Source organism: Mytilus trossulus, chromosome 13 (assembly GCF_036588685.1).
Source record: "Mytilus trossulus isolate FHL-02 chromosome 13, PNRI_Mtr1.1.1.hap1, whole genome shotgun sequence".
Classification (NCBI taxonomy): domain Eukaryota; kingdom Metazoa; phylum Mollusca; class Bivalvia; order Mytilida; family Mytilidae; genus Mytilus; species Mytilus trossulus.
This window is the reverse complement of record NC_086385.1, coordinates 22,335,332-22,355,147: the sequence shown is the minus strand read 5'-3', so window position 1 is coordinate 22,355,147 and position 19,816 is coordinate 22,335,332. Positions and strand designations below refer to the sequence as shown.

Here is a 19,816-nt window from a genome sequence, read left to right as displayed (position 1 = left end):
GGACAAGAACTCTACAAGCATCTGTATCAACTCAATGATACATTGGGGGGCAAGAACTCTACAAGCATATGTATCAACTCAATGTTACATAGGGGACAAGAACTCTACAAGCATCTGTATCAACTCAATGATACATTGGGGGGCAAGAACTCTACAAGCATATGTATCAACTCAATGTTACATAGGGGACAAGAACTCTACCAGCATCTGTATCAACTCAATGATACATAGGGGGCAAGAACTCTACCAGCATCTGTATCAACTCAATGTTACATAGGGGGACAAGAACTCTACCAGCATCTGTATCAACTCAATGTTACATAGGGGCAAGAACTCTACCAGCATCTGTATCAACTCAATGTTACATAGGGGACAAGAACTCTACAAGCATCTGTATCAACTCAATGTTACATAGGGGGACAAGAACTCTACAAGCATCTGTATCAACTCAATGTTACATAGGGGACAAGAACTCTACCAGCATCTGTATCAACTCAATGTTACATAGGGGACAAGAACTCTACAAGCATCTGTATCAACTCAATGTTACATAGGGGACAAGAACTCTACAAGCATCTGTATCAACTCAATGTTACATAGGGGACAAGAACTCTACCAGCATCTGTATCAACTCAATGTTACATAGGGGACAAGAACTCTACCAGCATCTGTATCAACTCAATGTTACATAGGGGACAAGAACTCTACCAGCATCTGTATCAACTCAATGTTACATAGGGGACAAGAACTCTACCAGCATCTGTATCAACTCAATGTTACATAGGGGACAAGAACTCTACCAGCATCTGTATCAACTCAATGTTACATAGGGGGACAAGAACTCTACCAGCATCTGTATCAACTCAATGTTACATAGGGGACAAGAACTCTACCAGCATCTGTATCAACTCAATGTTACATAGGGGACAAGAACTCTACCAGCATCTGTATCAACTCAATGTTACATAGGGGACAAGAACTCTACCAGCATCTGTATCAACTCAATGTTACATAGGGGACAAGAACTCTACCAGCATCTGTATCAACTCAATGTTACATAGGGGACAAGAACTCTACCAGCATCTGTATCAACTCAATGTTACATAGGGGACAAGAACTCTACCAGCATCTGTATCAACTCAATGTTACATAGGGGACAAGAACTCTACCAGCATCTGTATCAACTCAATGTTACATAGGGGACAAGAACTCTACCAGCATCTGTATCAACTCAATGTTACATAGGGGACAAGAACTCTACCAGCATCTGTATCAACTCAATGTTACATAGGGGACAAGAACTCTACCAGCATCTGTATCAACTCAATGTTACATAGGGGACAAGAACTCTACCAGCATCTGTATCAACTCAATGTTACATAGGGGACAAGAACTCTACCAGCATCTGTATCAACTCAATGTTACATAGGGGGACAAGAACTCTACAAGCATCTGTATCAACTCAATGTTACATAGGGGGACAAGAACTCTACCAGCATCTGTATCAACTCAATGTTACATAGGGGACAAGAACTCTACAAGCATCTGTATCAACTCAATGTTACATAGGGGGACAAGAACTCTACCAGCATCTGTATCAACTCAATGTTACATAGGGGACAAGAACTCTACCAGCATCTGTATCAACTCAATGTTACATAGGGGGACAAGAACTCTACCAGCATCTGTATCAACTCAATGTTACATAGGGGACAAGAACTCTACAAGCATCTGTATCAACTCAATGTTACATAGGGGACAAGAACTCTACCAGCATCTGTATCAACTCAATGTTACATAGGGGACAAGAACTCTACCAGCATCTGTATCAACTCAATGTTACATAGGGGACAAGAACTCTACAAGCATCTGTATCAACTCAATGTTACATAGGGGACAAGAACTCTACCAGCATCTGTATCAACTCAATGTTACATAGGGGACAAGAACTCTACCAGCATCTGTATCAACTCAATGTTACATAGGGGACAAGAACTCTACCAGCATCTGTATCAACTCAATGTTACATAGGGGACAAGAACTCTACCAGCATCTGTATCAACTCAATGTTACATAGGGGACAAGAACTCTACCAGCATCTGTATCAACTCAATGTTACATAGGGGACAAGAACTCTACCAGCATATGTATCAACTCAATGTTACATAGGGGACAAGAACTCTACCAGCATCTGTATCAACTCAATGTTACATAGGGGACAAGAACTCTACCAGCATATGTATCAACTCAATGTTACATAGGGGACAAGAACTCTACAAGCATCTGTATCAACTCAATGTTACATAGGGGACAAGAACTCTACCAGCATCTGTATCAACTCAATGTTACATAGGGGACAAGAACTCTACCAGCATCTGTATCAACTCAATGTTACATAGGGGACAAGAACTCTACCAGCATCTGTATCAACTCAATGTTACATAGGGGACAAGAACTCTACCAGCATATGTATCAACTCAATGTTACATAGGGGACAAGAACTCTACAAGCATCTGTATCAACTCAATGTTACATAGGGGACAAGAACTCTACCAGCATCTGTATCAACTCAATGTTACATAGGGGACAAGAACTCTACCAGCATCTGTATCAACTCAATGTTACATAGGGGACAAGAACTCTACAAGCATCTGTATCAACTCAATGTTACATAGGGGACAAGAACTCTACCAGCATCTGTATCAACTCAATGTTACATAGGGGACAAGAACTCTACAAGCATCTGTATCAACTCAATGTTACATAGGGGACAAGAACTCTACCAGCATATGTATCAACTCAATGTTACATAGGGGACAAGAACTCTACAAGCATCTGTATCAACTCAATGTTACATAGGGGACAAGAACTCTACCAGCATCTGTATCAACTCAATGTTACATAGGGGACAAGAACTCTACCAGCATCTGTATCAACTCAATGTTACATAGGGGACAAGAACTCTACCAGCATCTGTATCAACTCAATGTTACATAGGGGACAAGAACTCTACCAGCATCTGTATCAACTCAATGTTACATAGGGGACAAGAACTCTACCAGCATCTGTATCAACTCAATGTTACATAGGGGACAAGAACTCTACCAGCATATGTATCAACTCAATGTTACATAGGGGACAAGAACTCTACCAGCATATGTATCAACTCAATGTTACATAGGGGACAAGAACTCTACAAGCATCTGTATCAACTCAATGTTACATAGGGGACAAGAACTCTACCAGCATCTGTATCAACTCAATGTTACATAGGGGACAAGAACTCTACCAGCATCTGTATCAACTCAATGTTACATAGGGGACAAGAACTCTACCAGCATATGTATCAACTCAATGTTACATAGGGGACAAGAACTCTACAAGCATCTGTATCAACTCAATGTTACATAGGGGGCAAGAACTCTACAAGCATCTGTATCAACTCAATGTTACATAGGGGACAAGAACTCTACCAGCATCTGTATCAACTCAATGTTACATAGGGGGACAAGAACTCTACCAGCATCTGTATCAACTCAATGTTACATAGGGGACAAGAACTCTACCAGCATCTGTATCAACTTAATGTTACATAGGGGGACAAGAACTCTACCAGCATCTGTATCAACTCAATGTTACATAGGGGACAAGAACTCTACCAGCATCTGTATCAACTCAATGTTACATAGGGGACAAGAACTCTACAAGCATCTGTATCAACTCAATAGACTCTTCAATAATTAAAACTTTCAAAAGGACAGTTTTAATTGGTAAAATACTGTCATTGAGATACAAATAAAATACACTTTTTTTAATTGTTTGATTTTTTTCAGGATAGAAGAACAGCCTTACATTTTGCTACGTGGCGAGGCAATACAGATATTGTTCAGGAGTTAGTCAATCATGGAGCCAATGTTAATTTACAAGATGAGGTAAAATGAAACAGAAAACATTTTAGCTAGAAAAAGGCTATTTGAATCATATTGCAATACAGTGATGTCAGTGAACTACTTCACCATTATCAAAATTCTCATTACCTATGTAAGGCAACTGCTGTTTTTTACTTCTTTCTTTTTGAACACCAAATGAACACCAAAATCAAATGAAAGTGGCAAATAAGGTTTCTTACTGCATTTTGAAATATCATTATTGTTGAGTATAGAAATTTTCAACAGATACTACCAGTAATTATGTTAATCAGACATCTAAAAAATACAAAAAAATACTAGCCTTTGAAAAATTCCAATGTATGGCAGTTTTTTCACAAAAAGCAATGCATCAGAAGAAATGATTTTTAAACTATCAGCATAATTAGATGAAGTATTGCTGCCTAAGCTGCATTTGCCAAAAAAATGTTCTGAACTTTTGGTCTTTGATGCTTTTCAACTTCATACTTTATTTGGTCTTTGTCACTTTTTTTGAACGAGCTTCACTGATGAGTCTTTTTTAGACGAAAAGTGTGTCTGGCGAAAATACAAAATTTCATTTGTGGTATCTTTGACAAGTTTATTGTTTACATCTACTTCATTTGATGGATAGTTGTCTATTTTTTTGTTGTCTTTATTCAATTATGCAATATTTATATACAATAGATATATTACATATTACACAAAAATTTCAATGTTTTAAAGTATAATTATAGATTATTGTTGATCATCTCAATGAGATTGATTTTCCCACTTGAGCTGGTACGGCAAAAGCGAGAAAAAAAATTGAGTTGAGATGACCAATCTGTTTATTACAATTTTACCTATGAAGACTTCGTCAATTTCATGTCATTTTTATTAGCAACTCTACACATGCCTCCTTAGTTTCAAGCGATAATTTTCCATCTCAAGTGAATAGCATATGAAAAATTATTACAAAAAAAGATCAAAGGAAAAATACAAAAAATAGCCATAATGACATATGTCATCAACACAATAATCAAAAAACTAAATGCTGTGACACCTTCAGTCTCTTATACCAGAATATTGTTCTTTAAAAAGTATTTCTCAAAAACATTTCTCATACATCTTGCATCACACAAACATTCATAATGGACATCACAATGCAGAAATATTATATTAAAGAAAATGAGTTTATAGTGAACATCCTTAACTGATAGAAATACTCAGGTAATTTGTGAATTTCTAAATCTATAAAACATCAATGTATTGTATAGTTTGTTATATAATTCATGAGCAGATATTCTTGTGTGGAAAGGAAAGAAGACAACTGAGTTCATCTTGATTTTTTTTTTGTCAGGATCTCTGGGCACCTCTGTACTGGGCAGCTAAATTGAACTATATACAGATTGCCAAAATACTGGTTGAGAATGGAGCAGATTTGAACTGTGCCAATGCTGTAAGTATGATGATTGATTATTTATTACTCTCATGGAGCAGTAAGTATGATGATTGATTATTTATTACTCTCATGGAGCAGTAAGTATGATGATTGATTATTTATTACTCTCATGGAGCAGTAAGTATGATGATTGATTATTTATTACTCTCATGGAGCAGTAAGTATGATGATTGATTATTTATTACTCTCATGGAGCAGTAAGTATGATGATTGATTATTTATTACTCTCATGGAGCAGTAAGTATGATGATTGATTATTTATTACTCTCATGGAGCAGTAAGTATGATGATTGATTATTTATTACTCTCATGGAGCAGTAAGTATGATGATTGATTATTTATTACTCTCATGGAGCAGTAAGTATGATGATTGATTATTTATTACTCTCATGGAGCAGTAAGTATGATGATTGATTATTTATTACTCTCATGGAGCAGTAAGTATGATGATTGATTATTTATTACTCTCATGGAGCAGTAAGTATGATGATAGATTATTTATTACTCTCATGGAGCAGTAAGTATGGCACTTTATTACTCTCATGGAGCAGTAAGTATGGCACTTTATTACTCTCATGGAGCAGTAAGTATGGCACTTTATTACTCTCATGGAGCAGTAAGTATGGCACTTTATTACTCTCATGGAGCAGTAAGTATGATGATTGATTATTTATTACTCTCATGGAGCAGTAAGTATGATGATTGATTATTTATTACTCTCATGGAGCAGTAAGTATGATGATTGATTATTTATTACTCTCATGGAGCAGTAAGTATGATGATAGATTATTTATTACTCTCATGGAGCAGTAAGTATGGCACTTTATTACTCTCATGGAGCAGTAAGTATGGCACTTTATTACTCTCATGGAGCAGTAAGTATGGCACTTTATTACTCTCATGGAGCAGTAAGTATGGCACTTTATTACTCTCATGGAGCAGTAAGTATGATGATTGATTATTTATTACTCTCATGGAGCAGTAAGTATGATGATTGATTATTTATTACTCTCATGGAGCAGTAAGTATGATGATTGATTATTTATTACTCTCATGGAGCAGTAAGTATGGCACTTTATTATGTACTGTAAATTCAGAAATTAATGTGAGGTTTTTATTATTGCGAAAAATGCGACTGAGTTGTAAACGCAATAATTTAAACTCGCATTTTGAAATAATTTATATGAATTTAATAAGATATTTCTCAAAATCGTAAAAATTAAAATCGCATTTAAGCCTAAAATGACAAAATCGCAATAATAAATGCACGCAATAATTTCTGAATTTACAGTATGCATTTTTATCAGAGGACCACAATCTTCTAAACAAGTACTGCTTTTGTTGATAGGAAATCACTTAAGAAAAAATTTGATTGAATAATTTGTGTTGATAATTCTTTTAAAAGTAACACAAAAAGTGAAACACTTCAAGCTTGCATTTACATGATTAAAGTTGAAAGAAAGTCCTTATTACTGATGAGGGATTATGTAGGTATCTTATGTCTGTCCATTTGTTTATTTATTTACTTATCAGGCCACATTTTGTTACTACTCAGACAATTCCACTTCTCATATATGCTAATTTAGGGGCCATTTTACCCTATGACAAAAATTATTTCTTATCTCTGATAATTGAACATCAATAAATATGTCTTCCAGGCTACATAGGTAAACCTTTTTGTTTTATGGTTGAGGAGGAAAAGGGGGTGGGGGTAGTAAATGTATTTTAGACTTAATAAACATCAAATACAAAAAGGCATAAATTGCACAAAGAACATTCAAGGTTATGCTAGGGAAAATATTTTCACATAACTTCATTTGGTTTCTCCTTAGTTAGATTCCAGACTTTAGACAGCAACCCAATTATAAAAATAACCAGAAAACATAGAGATGTAAAACATAGTCTTCAACAAGAGTGTAAATAATAATAAGGAGATTTGTTATGAGTGCTAATGAGACAAATATCTAACTTAGTTCAAATGAAGCCGATGTAAGCAATTATAGGCAACTGTCTAGCATATTATATGCCAAACTCTAAATTGTACCCAGACTAATGAATATGTGTATTGATTTAACAGAAATATTCAAAGATTAACACCCAATTCTCCAAATAAGGAAAAACTTTTAAGATATGAAATGTGACAAATATTGACCTTGATTTATTTTGACTTGCAGATGGAACAATGTCCTCTTCATGAAGTTCTGAAGAATGGTCACGCTGAGCTGGCAAGGTATCTGATCTCTGAAGGTGCCATGGTTACTGGGAAAATCAAGGTTTGTATAATTACTGTGGATTTATTTATTTTCAAAGAATATCAGTGTTTGTGGATTGAGGATAAATTGCAGTTATATTTGATTTCGTCTGCTTACAAACCTCAAGACAAATTGTACTAGATTGAACATTTTAATTAATTGTTAACCTATACACCCATGAATAACAAGGAATCTACAGTAAATCGCTATGATATTTAAAAAAAAAATGAATTTAAAAATTGCTTGGTTATAATGAAAGTGTTGTTTAATTCACAATCACAAAAGTACTGAACTATGGGGAAAATTTCTAAACGGACAGTCCCTTAACTAAATAACCTATGGCAATATCAAAAGCTCAAACACATCAATCGAATAAACAACAACTGTCATGTTCCTGACAGCAAGAGGAGATAGGTATTAGTGATCACTAGATCATGTTATTATAGTTTATATCATACAGAATCTTATTTTAATTGCAGGGAGTCTTCCAGTGTATGATCGATAACAAGGATATAAAAACTGAGGACAGAATTTCTCTTTGTGATATTTTTATAGAAGCTGGATATCCAATCCATAGCAATTCAAGTTTACCTCAAATTTTATCAAGGAAACCACACATAGACCAAAACTTTGTCAAACATGTTCAAACACAACAGCTTGAGGTTTTGACTTTAAAATCTTTGTGTAGAATATGTGTGAGAAAGGAACTTATTAAAAAGACAAATGGATGTTCAATTAGAGGGAAGCTTTCACAACTGCCATTACCGAAACTGTTACAGAATTATATTATTTTATGACCTTTGTTATTGTAATTCTTTTTTCATCAAAATTTATGAAGTTTATGTTTTTATTTTCAGCTCTTTATTATATAAAAATATCATCCAAAAGTCACATTATAAAGTTTAGTCAGATATTTTATGTTGTTAATTTGCTGAAAAATGATGATTTTACTCTTTTCCATTCATTTGATTGTTTCTCGATTCAAAACTTGTTCAGAATTTTATATGTGCACTTATGAATTTTAATAACACACATTCAAGGAATGACTGTCATATTTTTTCTGTATTCTTATGATAAAGTCAGTATAAAATATGCCTTATTCTGTATTTATCCTGTAATTGGGTATCATTTATCACTCAACAATCATGACACTGATACATGCATCACTCAAAGGTTCACCCACACAAAATCATGAATACATAATGTTAAACAATGTTTTATTATTGTTAGTTATTATTAAATTTAATTGTTATGTTACAATAAATAATTATTTACCTAGTGTATTGCATTTTTACATGAGCATGAGTGATTCTTTCCTGTTTATCTTGTATTGATTCAGTATTTTACAATGATGTAATTGGGCAAGTTATGAAAGTATACGCTAGATTTCTTTGCCAGTTATTTATAGATTATCGTTGATTTTCTCAACGAGATTGATTTTCTCGCTTGAGCTGGGACAGCGAAAGTGAGAAAAGCAATCCAGTTGAGATGACCAATGATAATCTGTTTATCGCTATTTTACCTATGACGACGTTGTCAATTTCAATGTCAATTTCGTTAGCAACGCCACGTGGCCTCCTTAGTTTCTAGCGATAATTTTTCCATCTCAAGCGAGAAGCATGATATGAAAATTATCACAAAAAAAGATCAACTGAAAAATGCACAAAATAGCGATAATGTCAGTTAATTGCTGAAATTACCCTATGCATCTTTGTTCTACAGTGAATAGACGGATTATTAATTGGATATCTTGAAAATGCAATAGGTATTTTTCAATGTATTGAACTACTCAATCTGACCTTGAAATAGAATAAGAGCAAGAAAAGCACAATTACTGTTCTCCAGATTTTTGAATGTTGTGTTATAATCCCTGACTTAACTAATCGATCAGATCGGTGATCGAACACTTATCAATCATATTTGATCAGTAATCGATTGATGACTTGAAGTCATAGATCAGTAATCGATCAAACTCTCTCGGGAGTTTGATCGATTAGTGATCGATTAGATTACTGATCGATTTAAGACCGATTACTGATGGATTAGTGATTGATTAATGACAGATTAGTGATTGTATTTTTATTGAGAAAACAATGGTACATTTATTCCAGAAATAAGCCACCCCCTTCATGGAAGACATCAGTTGTGAAATAAAAATTACATGGATAATCTAATGCACCATATCCCTGGCTTCTTTTGATTTATACAGTTTTTATCAGACTGCTTAAAAAATTAACCAAATAAAACCATGTAAATAAATGATTCATAAGTCTTAGGAACTTCTTGCTTGTGGTACAAAATACATCTCCAAAACATTGTTTTTTTTTTTTATGATTACTTCAATCACCATGGTGATCCTGTGGTATCTGTTTTGCCTTGAGTGTGTGAGGTCATAGGATAGATTCTAAACCAGGTCATACCTTTTGACTTCAGATTATGCTCCTTTTAAAAAATTCACAAGCATGTAACAATCACTTTTTCAGTGCATTAGTAAATGTCTAAAGCAAAGGGTTTCAAGATGACAATGTGAGTGTCCTAATATTCATTACAAAGAAACTCGTACAGATAGAAGATGTAGGAAAGGAAAGAAGCCTATCTTAAACATGCAAGTTAATCAAATGATGGTGATCTCTTATCTAGCGGAATAGTCCTGCCTTTTTATTTTTCAGTCTATTCGGTCCTGCCTTTTTTTTTCTTAGCTTATCCTGACTTTTTTACAAAAATTGTCATCCTGCCTTTATAGCTCACCTGGCCAAAAGGCCAAGTGAGCTTTTCCCATCACTTGGCGTCCGGCGTCTGGCGTCGTCGTCCTGCGTCCGTCGTTGTTAACTTTTACAAAAATCTTCTTCTCTGAAACTACTGGGCCAAATTAAACCAAACTTGGCCACAATCATCATTGATGTATCGAGTTTAAAATTTGTGTTTTGTTACCCCGCCAACCAACCAAGATGGCCGCCATGGCTAAAAATAGAACATAAGGGTAAAATGCAGTTTTTGGCTTATAACTCAAAAACCAAAGCATTTAGAGCAAATCTGACATGGGGTAAAATTGTTTATCTGGTCAAGATCTATCTGCCCTGAAATTTTTAGATGAATCAGACAACCCATTGTTGGGTTGCTGCCCCTAAATTGGTAATTTTAAGGAAATTTTACTGTTTTTGGTTATTATCTTGAATATTATTATAGATGGAGATAAACTGTAAACAGCAATAATGTTCAGCAAAGTAAGATTTACAAATAGGTCAACATGATCAAAATGGTCAGTTGACCTCTTTTGGAGTTATTGCCCTTTATAGTCAATTTTTAACCTTTTTAGCTCACCTGGCCTAAAAGGCCATGTGAGCTTTTCTCATCACTTGGCGTCCGTCGTCGTCGTCGTCGTCGTCGTCTGTCGTCGTTAACAATTTTTCAAACATCTTCTCCTCTGAAACTACTGAATGGATTTGAATGAAACTTAACATGATTGTTCCTTAGTATATCCTGCACAAAATGTGCGCTTCGATTTTTGATCCGTCAAAAAACATGGCCGCCGTTACTTAAAATAGAACATAGGGGTCAAGTGCAGTTTTTGGCTTATATCTCAAAAACGAAAGCATTTAGAGCAAATCTGACAAGGGGTAAAAATGTTCATTAGGTTAAGATCTATCAGCCCTGAAATTTTCAGATGAATCAAACAAACCATTGTTTGGTTGCTGCCACTTAATTGGTAATTTTAAGGAAATTTTGCAGTTTTTGGTCATTATCTTGAATATTATTATAGACAAAGATAAACTGTAAACAGCAAAAATGATCAGCAAAGTAAGATCTACAAATAAGTTAATATGACCAAAATTGTCAATTGACCCCTTAAGGGGTTATTGTCCTTTAATGACAATTTTTCACAATTTGTTCATCATATTTGCTAACTTTAAAAAATCTTCTCCTCTGAAACTACTGAATGGATTTGGTTAAAACTTAGCATGATTGTTTCTTAGATTATCCTGCACAAAGTGTGTGCTTTGATTTTTGATCCGTCAAAAAACATGGCCGCCGTTACTTAAAATAGAACATAGGGGTCAAATGCAGTTTTTGGCCTATATCTCAAAAACGAAAGCATTTAGAGCAAATCTGACATGGAGTAAAAATGTTCATTAGGTCAATATCTATCAGCCCTGAAATTTTCAGATAAATCAAACAACCAATTGTTGGGTTGCTGCCACTTAATTGGTAATTTTAAGGAAATTTTGCAGTTTTTGGTCATTATCTTGAATATTATTATAGATAAAGATAAACTGTAAACAGCAAAAATGATCAGCAAAGTAAGATCTACAAATAAGTTAATATGACCAAAGTTGTCAATTGACCCCTTAAGGGGTTATTGTCCTTTAATGACAATTTTTAATTGTGCTTCATATTTGCTAACTTTAAAAAATCTTCTCCTCTAAAACTACTCAACTAAATTCAACCAAACTTCAACTGAATGATCAGTAGGGTGTATAAAATAAAGTTTGTGCTTTATTTTTTATTTTGTCAAAAAAACATGGCCGTCATGGCTAAAAATAGATCACAGGGTAAAATGCAGTTTTTGGCTTATATCTCAAAAACTCCAGCATTTAGAGCAAATAAGACAAGATGTTAAAGTATTTATTAGGTCAAGGTCTGCCTGTCCTGAATATTTCAGCCGAATTGGGTAACTGGTTTTTCAGGTATAATGCCCCTGAATTGATGATTTTAAAGAAATTTTGCAGTTTTTGGTTATTATCTTGAATACTATTATAGATACAGATAAACTGTTAATAGCAAAAATGTTAATCAAAGTAAGATCTACAAATAAGTAAATTTGACCGAAATTGTCAATTGACCCCTTAAGGAGTTATTGCCCTTTAAAGACTTTTTTTCACAAATTGTTCATCATGTTGACTTACTTTAAAAAATCTTCTCCTTTGAAACTGCTGTATCATTTTCAGCCAAACTTAGGCTAAATGAGTTTCAGAGTATCTAGTATAAATTTTATATTTCATTTCCTTGTATGTCAAGAAACATAGCTCCTATGGCTAAAATAGAACATAGGAGAAAATGATTTTTTTTTTTGCTTTTGAAGAAAATAGGACGATTCAAAGAACATTTAAATAAATTGAAAAGCCAAAATAATCATTGAGAGATTTAACCAAAAAAATTAAGGTGAGCGATTCAGGCTCTTGAGAGCCTCTTGTTTCGTAAATCTTCATGATCTTTTACAAAAATCTTCTCTGAAACTACCGGGCTAAATTAATCCAAACTTGGCCACAATCATCATTGATGTATCTAGTTTAAAATTTGTGTTTTGTTACCTGGCCAACCAACCAAGATGGCCGCCATGGCTAAAAATAGAACATAGGGGTAAAATGCAGTTTTTGGCTTATAACTCAAAAACCAAAGCATTTAGAGCAAATCTGACATGGGGTAAAATTGTTTATCTGGTCAAGATCTATCTGCCCTGAAAATTTTAGATGAATCAGACAACCCATTGTTGGGTTGCTGCCCCTAACCTGGTAATTTTTAAGGAAATTTTACTGTTTTTGGTTATTATCTTGAATATTATTATAGATGGAGATAAACTGTAAACAGCAATAATGTTCAGCAAAGTAAGATTTACAAATAAGTCAACATGACCAAAATGGTCAGTTGACCCCTTTAGGAGGTATTGCCCTTTATAGTCAATTTTTAACCTTTTTTCGTAAATCTCCATGATCTTTTACAAAAATCTTCTCCTCTGAAACTACAGGGCCAAATTAATCAAAACTTGGCCACAATTATCATTGATGTATCTGGTTTAAAAATTGTGTTTTTTTACCCAACCAACCAACAAAGATGGCCGCCACGGCTAAAAATAGAACATGGAGGTTAAATGCAGTTTTTGGTTATTACTAAAAAACCAAAGCATTTAGAGCAAATCTGACAATGGGTAAAATTGTTTATCTGGTCAGATCTATCTGCCCTGAAATTTTTAGATGAATCAGACAACTCGTTGTTAGGTTGCTGCCCCTAAATTGGTAATTTTAAGGAAATTTTGCTGTTTTGGGTTATTATCTAGATCGAGATAAACTGTAAACAGCAAAAATGTACAGCAATTTAAGACTCAAAAATAAGTCAAAATGACCAAAATGGTCAATTGACCCCCTAAGAAGTTATTGTCCTTTATAATCAATTTTTAACAATTTTCATAAAATTTGTAAATTTTTACTAACATTTTCCACTGAAACTACACGGACAAGTTCATTATATAAAGAGATAATTGTAAGCAGCAAGAATGTTCTGACAGTAAAGTAAGATGTACAAACACATCACAATCACCTAAACACAATTTTGTCATGAACTGTCTGCTTCCTTTGTTTAATTCACATATACCAAGGTGAGCGACACAGGCTCTTTAGAGCCTCTAGTTTTTTTTGCCAAGTTACTCATCCTGCTTTTTTTTTACCCCAAACCCCCCCCCCCCCCCATAAAAATCAAATGGTAGCTCTTTTATGTTTGGTACATGTGTTCCTTGATAAGTCAAATAGGTCAATCACATAAGATTCACTTGTCCTAGAGCTCATTTCACGGATCAGTGATTACAACGTCAAGTCCGCTTCTCAGCATATCAAGCATTGTGTCAACTATATATGTGTTGTATGGAATGATTGTACGCTTACATGTCAGACTGGCATGTTTTATCTGACCTCGACCTCATTTGCATGGTTCATTGGTTTCATAGTGTTAAGATGTTGTGGTTTTGTAATTGATCTAGACCACTATAGTTGGTGTAGGGAATGTTTTGTAAGGTTGTTAAATTGTTTTAATGGCTTCTGGGCCATAATTTATTGATGGTATACAACAATAATATGATGGATCTATATCAGAAATCAACCTCTTAATAGTCCTAAACGTTCTGAGTAAAGACAGATTTTTTATAAATTGGACTCATATTATACCAGAGATGGGTTGCCATCAATACAAACTTGTAAGACATGGGAAAAAGGTAACCACTGCCGAGGTAGTTGGTTTGGGACAGGCAAATCATTTAGTTTTTATATATTGCTGTCCGTCCGTTCGTCCGTCCGTCTGTCAGTCGGTCGGTCCGTCCGTCCGTCCGTCTGGTTGGCTGGCTGGCTGGCTGGCTGACTGACTGGCGTCCACCTGTCGCACTGTAACTTGAGAACCGTTTATCCAAATTTCAAGAAACTTTACTTAGTTGTTTCTTATGATAGTCAAACGATCTGTATAATTTTTAGTGAAAATAGGATTTAAACTTTTCGAGTTACAGGACTCTATAACTAAAACAGGAGTGTGAATTTTTCACGTGTCGCGCTGTATCTCAAAAAAACTATTTCTGATTATTGCTTTAAACTTCACACACTTCTTAATTATATTAATCCCAAAATCTGTATACTTTATGGTGATGATTCAAAAATTTGTTTTAGAGTTATTGAGTTTTTTTGTAAAAAAAGGGGGTGGGTTTTTACATGTCGCGCCATATATCATAACGATTTAAGATTATTGCTTAAAACTTTACACACTTCTTAGTTATATTAATCCAAAGATCTGTTCATTTTTTGGTGATGATTCAACATTTTATTTTAGAGTTATTGAGTTTTTTGTAAGAAAAGGTGGGTTTTTTTCACATGTTGTGCCGTATATCAGAAACTATTGATGATTATTGCATAAAACTTCTCACACAAGACGAAGGGCGCATCATGCGCTCATGGCGCAACTGTTTATTTCTTGTTTAATAAATCAACATATATCAACTGATAACTTCACTAAATTGAAACTTCATTATTTATTTACACAATTTACATCTTTGCAATTTTACATTAGTGACTGTGCCTTGTGTAGTCTGGAAAATCGCAAACGAACGTTTCAGCAATGTTATTTTGGAATACTATTTCTACTGGAACGGAATAAAACTAATAATTATTTGAATAGATATTTCGGAGTTTTAACAACACCCTTGTGTTCTAAAGGTAGAACTTTGACATTTGAACGAAAATTGATATCCATCAAACCCTGTGTAAAGATAGATAACTCTAATTTTACCAATATTTGTTCATCGTATTTAACACGATAAATATTAACGTTGAGACTTAAAAACAAAAATGTAAATGAATGGATCGATGTATTAAAAATATCTAACTGCTCGAGCTTTATTTAACTGTTTTAGCTTAAAAACAAAATACAGCCAAAAATATTTAGGAAACACGTATGGACGTATTAGACAGAATCATTTACAAATAAATAACTTATTTCCATATTTATCGGTCCCTTATCAAATCAATCTCTCTCCGTACGGATCAGATTCAGTTTTAGTTTACAGTGGTCTTCCTTATATTGACTGAAATTTTAACATGGTTTCTGTAATTGGCTTTATAAATATTTTGATATGAGCGTCACTGATGAGTCTTGTGTAGACGAAACGCGCGTCTGGCGAACTAAATTATAATCCTGGTACCTTTGATAACTATTAGAAAATATTTTCTTCCTTAAATTGACTGAAACTTTAACATGGTTTCTGTAATTTAGAAAATATTTTATTTTCTAAACGACTCTAAATTTATTTTTTCTTCAAATATGTGGAATTAGGCATTACGGTACTTATAATTACTTAAATTTCGGAATTGCATGCAATTCTTGTGCATCATCCTGAAACTTCCCAGTTATTATCAGTAACTATTCATTTTTAAATTTATTTACACCTGTTTACTTAGTGTTGAACCAAAAGTTATGGTAATGCTGATTGGAAGGCAGTGTGGAAAGTAGCTACTGAATTGGAAGAATGACAACTAAATTACAAAATGATGCAAAAGTAATTAAATTTGTGAACATGTTTCGAGAGAGAAAAAAACGCCTATGTCACTCTGAATCATGCAGATGTTCATTCTTTTAGCGCTGTTTTGTTGCCATCAGAGGTCGACTTAATTGCTACTTCTCCAATACCAACCGCAATGCTAGCTTCTCTGCAGCAGGAAGAAGTTCGGAATTTTGAAATGACCAATATACATCATGGATCTGTTTTTTAGAGGATTTGGTTGCTCCATATTCTCAGTTTTTAACATCAGTTAACTAAACAGTGTTATAAGCGTGGTAAAATGTTAAAGACCTGATATTCATTTAGGCTCCGAAACACCGGATAGTCAACCAACCTTTGAAACTTCTAATAAACAACCAATCTCGGAGACATAGAACATTCAACACATCTCTATTGTAGAAGTCTATTACTTGGCCTAGTAATACAACAATCTGAAAGTGAATCCATAGAAGATCACACTCTATATGAAGTGCAAAGCTTAAGCAATATCAACAAGAATACAACAAATGTTCTGTATATTTTCTAACGGATTAAATATTACAGGTCTGTTGTGACATTTGTATCCGTTCAGAATGCATTCAACTGGAACGGCATGCAAATGGTTGAAACAAATCAAAGCTAGCAGACAAAAATGTTCAAGCCGGTGAAAACTAAAGTGTTCCAATTCCTAGTGTCGATATAGAGGACGTAGGGGCCAGGAAGTTTAGATTTAAAACATGATCAGACACATTTATGACTAATTCAAAACTTACCTCAAGGAACGGAATTTAAGATTGATCTTTCTCTAGGAATCAATTCACTTAGTCAGCAATCCATTCTTTTGTTTTGCTATAGATGCAAAGGTCGAGTTAAGAAGCGCACCTATAGTCAGTCGGATATTGGCAGGGATTCGTGAAGTGTACATGCAAAACACATTATGTACGAAAGACCTATGATTTATTAGAACTAAAGCCTGCTGATACAGAAAAGCAGGGTTTCTCATTTTATGCTTTGACGAGGACATATGCTTCATGTCTACGGGGAAAACATGCAAAGACATGTAACAATCAGCTGGTCAACAATATGTAGAATGGATTTCGTTACTTTAGTCAGTTCTGAATAAAAACTGACAATCACTCTGCATATATCAACATTTCCTGTTGTATCCGATATATTTGTTTGTATGGTCAGGAGAACGATGATGGTCTGTCGGAAGGAAAATGGCTGGCCCGTGTTAATAGAGAGCAATATCTCTTGCACGTAAAATATACCCCAGTAGATTTCGAAAAAGAGCGGGCTAATGCCGCAACAAGGCACCAGCAAAGTGGAAAGGGATTCACATAAGTTGTAAGAACTTGTTTCTCAATCCACTATAAATAAATATGTATAAACTAAATCCGATATATTGATTGTTTACAATAACGAGATGCATTACCACCTCAGCAAGATTGGAGAGAAAAAAATGTCATGATAACTTTGAAAAATACTTCCGCATGTGCATAATAGAGAAAAACATATTGCAAAAAAAGATATTGTCACCAGTATGCATTATTTCAGTTTGGTTGAAAGAATGGGCGATCAATGCATTTGAATGGGGACACATAGTTGAAACCCATCGTTTATCCTGGATTGGTTGGGAACACCCCGTTTTAAAATGGCTGGATCCGCCCCTGAAGGACTCAAACTTATAAGTAAAAAATCGTATTGGTAAATATCAACGGAGGTTATACTGGTCAAATTCTAAATGGTAGAAAAATATCAGTAAACTGTAAAATTCAGTCTGAGTAGCGGACAGCCATAATCAATAATTTTATGTCTCTTAGTACTGCGTCGAGTGAGCCAATGCATTATTACATACAAAAAAAGGAGATGTGCTAAGATATCCAATGAGACCTAAAAAAAAAAACCACAAAAAAAACAAGGTGTTAACAAGTCATCTAAATTGGACTTCTCAAAGATCTGCTTAACCTATCCTGCGCCACAGACTGCACCTGAGATCATCAGGTTTTTGGTAGGGTTCGAATTGCTTAATCTTATGTTTTCTCAAGGATTTGTACCATCCTTGCTTTTCGATGTAGTGTTTCAGTTTAAGACTGTTATGTCGGTTTCCCTGTACGACGTATGATTTTGATGTACATTTTGTATTTTCCACGTCTTTTTTTAAACTTGAATTTTTCATGTTGGCAATATTAAAATACATTGGGAAATCAATTAACATCAAACACAAAGCAGGTGAGAAAATAATGATCACGTTATATACCAAAAAAATCAATACGCGATTCAAAAAGCTTATATCAACTTATCACACACACTTCTTACAACTGAATAGGAAAATTAACTTGTCTTATGTTTTATGAGGGAAATAATGACAGTTCCGAAATTTTTTTTCTTCTAATTTTTGCTATCGAAAAAGAAATTATGTTCATCTTCCAAGAAACAAGTATTTTTTCTATTTTAAACAAAACTTACTGTTGACATTAATAAAACAGTTTAAATTACCTCACCCCTTTTTATTCATATTTTTCAGTCTACGCAACAATAACTTCAATCTCGAGTTTTCACTCTCACGCCTTGATGGACAAGGGGGTTTGTTTCGGAATTATGTAAGGCGATAGAACCGCGAAATATTCTAGCTAAAAGAAGTGTATGTCAATTCTAAACACAATCATCACTTCATAATTTTACGGAATTGCGAGTTGCTTGGCCGTTATGGGATATCCATTTCACAGATGATAGTCGAAACTATGGCAAGCCGTTTGACTAATTAAAATAACTTAAAGATTGTTCATAAACTTTATAATATATATTTTTTAGTTTATGATATATCTTGTATAGTTTATGAGATATATTATAATAGTTTATATGCTATCTTATATAATTTAAAAGATATCTTCTATAGTTTATAAGGTATCATTTATAGTCTATAAGATATAGTTTATGAGATATCTTATAAAGTTTATTAGATGTCTTATGCCAGTAGTAAAATGGCTTGCCATATGCAACTCTTTAAACGAATGTGACCTAAGGCTATACCGATTTATACTTGACTTACTTCACGACGGGTGCCTACCGTGGAGCAGTATCTGTTTACCTCCCGGAGCACCGGAGATAAGCCCTAGTTTTTGCTAGGGTTCGTGTTGCTAAGTCTTTAGTCTTCTATGTTATTTTGTGAACTATTGTTTGTCTTTTCTTTTTTAGTCATGGCGTCGTCAGTTTATTTTCGATTTTTATAACATCAGTTTAGATGTCTCTCTAGTATCTTTCGCCCCTCTTTTTTCTTTACCGAATCACCATATTGGTTTATTATATAGGGAATCACTGAAGCATGACTGGTGTCCCCCTTTTAAGGTCAGTTAGATGATCTGATCCCCCTCCCCCCAAAAAAAACACACCCCGGCTCCCCTCCCCCTTATCAAAAGTTCTGGATCTA

At 34.3% G+C, this 19,816-nt stretch overlaps 1 protein-coding gene across 1 annotated transcript in view; it reads left to right on the top strand.

The window, feature by feature from the left end:
- LOC134694877 (putative ankyrin repeat protein RF_0381) overlaps nt 1–8,879 on the top strand; it is a 20,292-nt gene extending 11,413 nt beyond the window's left edge. Inside the window, exons 3-6 of the mRNA XM_063555983.1 lie at nt 3,834–3,932; nt 5,248–5,346; nt 7,524–7,622; nt 8,081–8,879. Of these exons, the coding sequence (XP_063412053.1) occupies nt 3,834–3,932; nt 5,248–5,346; nt 7,524–7,622; nt 8,081–8,398 (615 nt within the window). The 3' untranslated portion in view covers nt 8,399–8,879. The remainder of the gene's footprint in view (nt 1–3,833; nt 3,933–5,247; nt 5,347–7,523; nt 7,623–8,080) is intronic.
- The last annotated feature ends 10,937 nt before the right edge of the window (nt 8,880–19,816 follow it).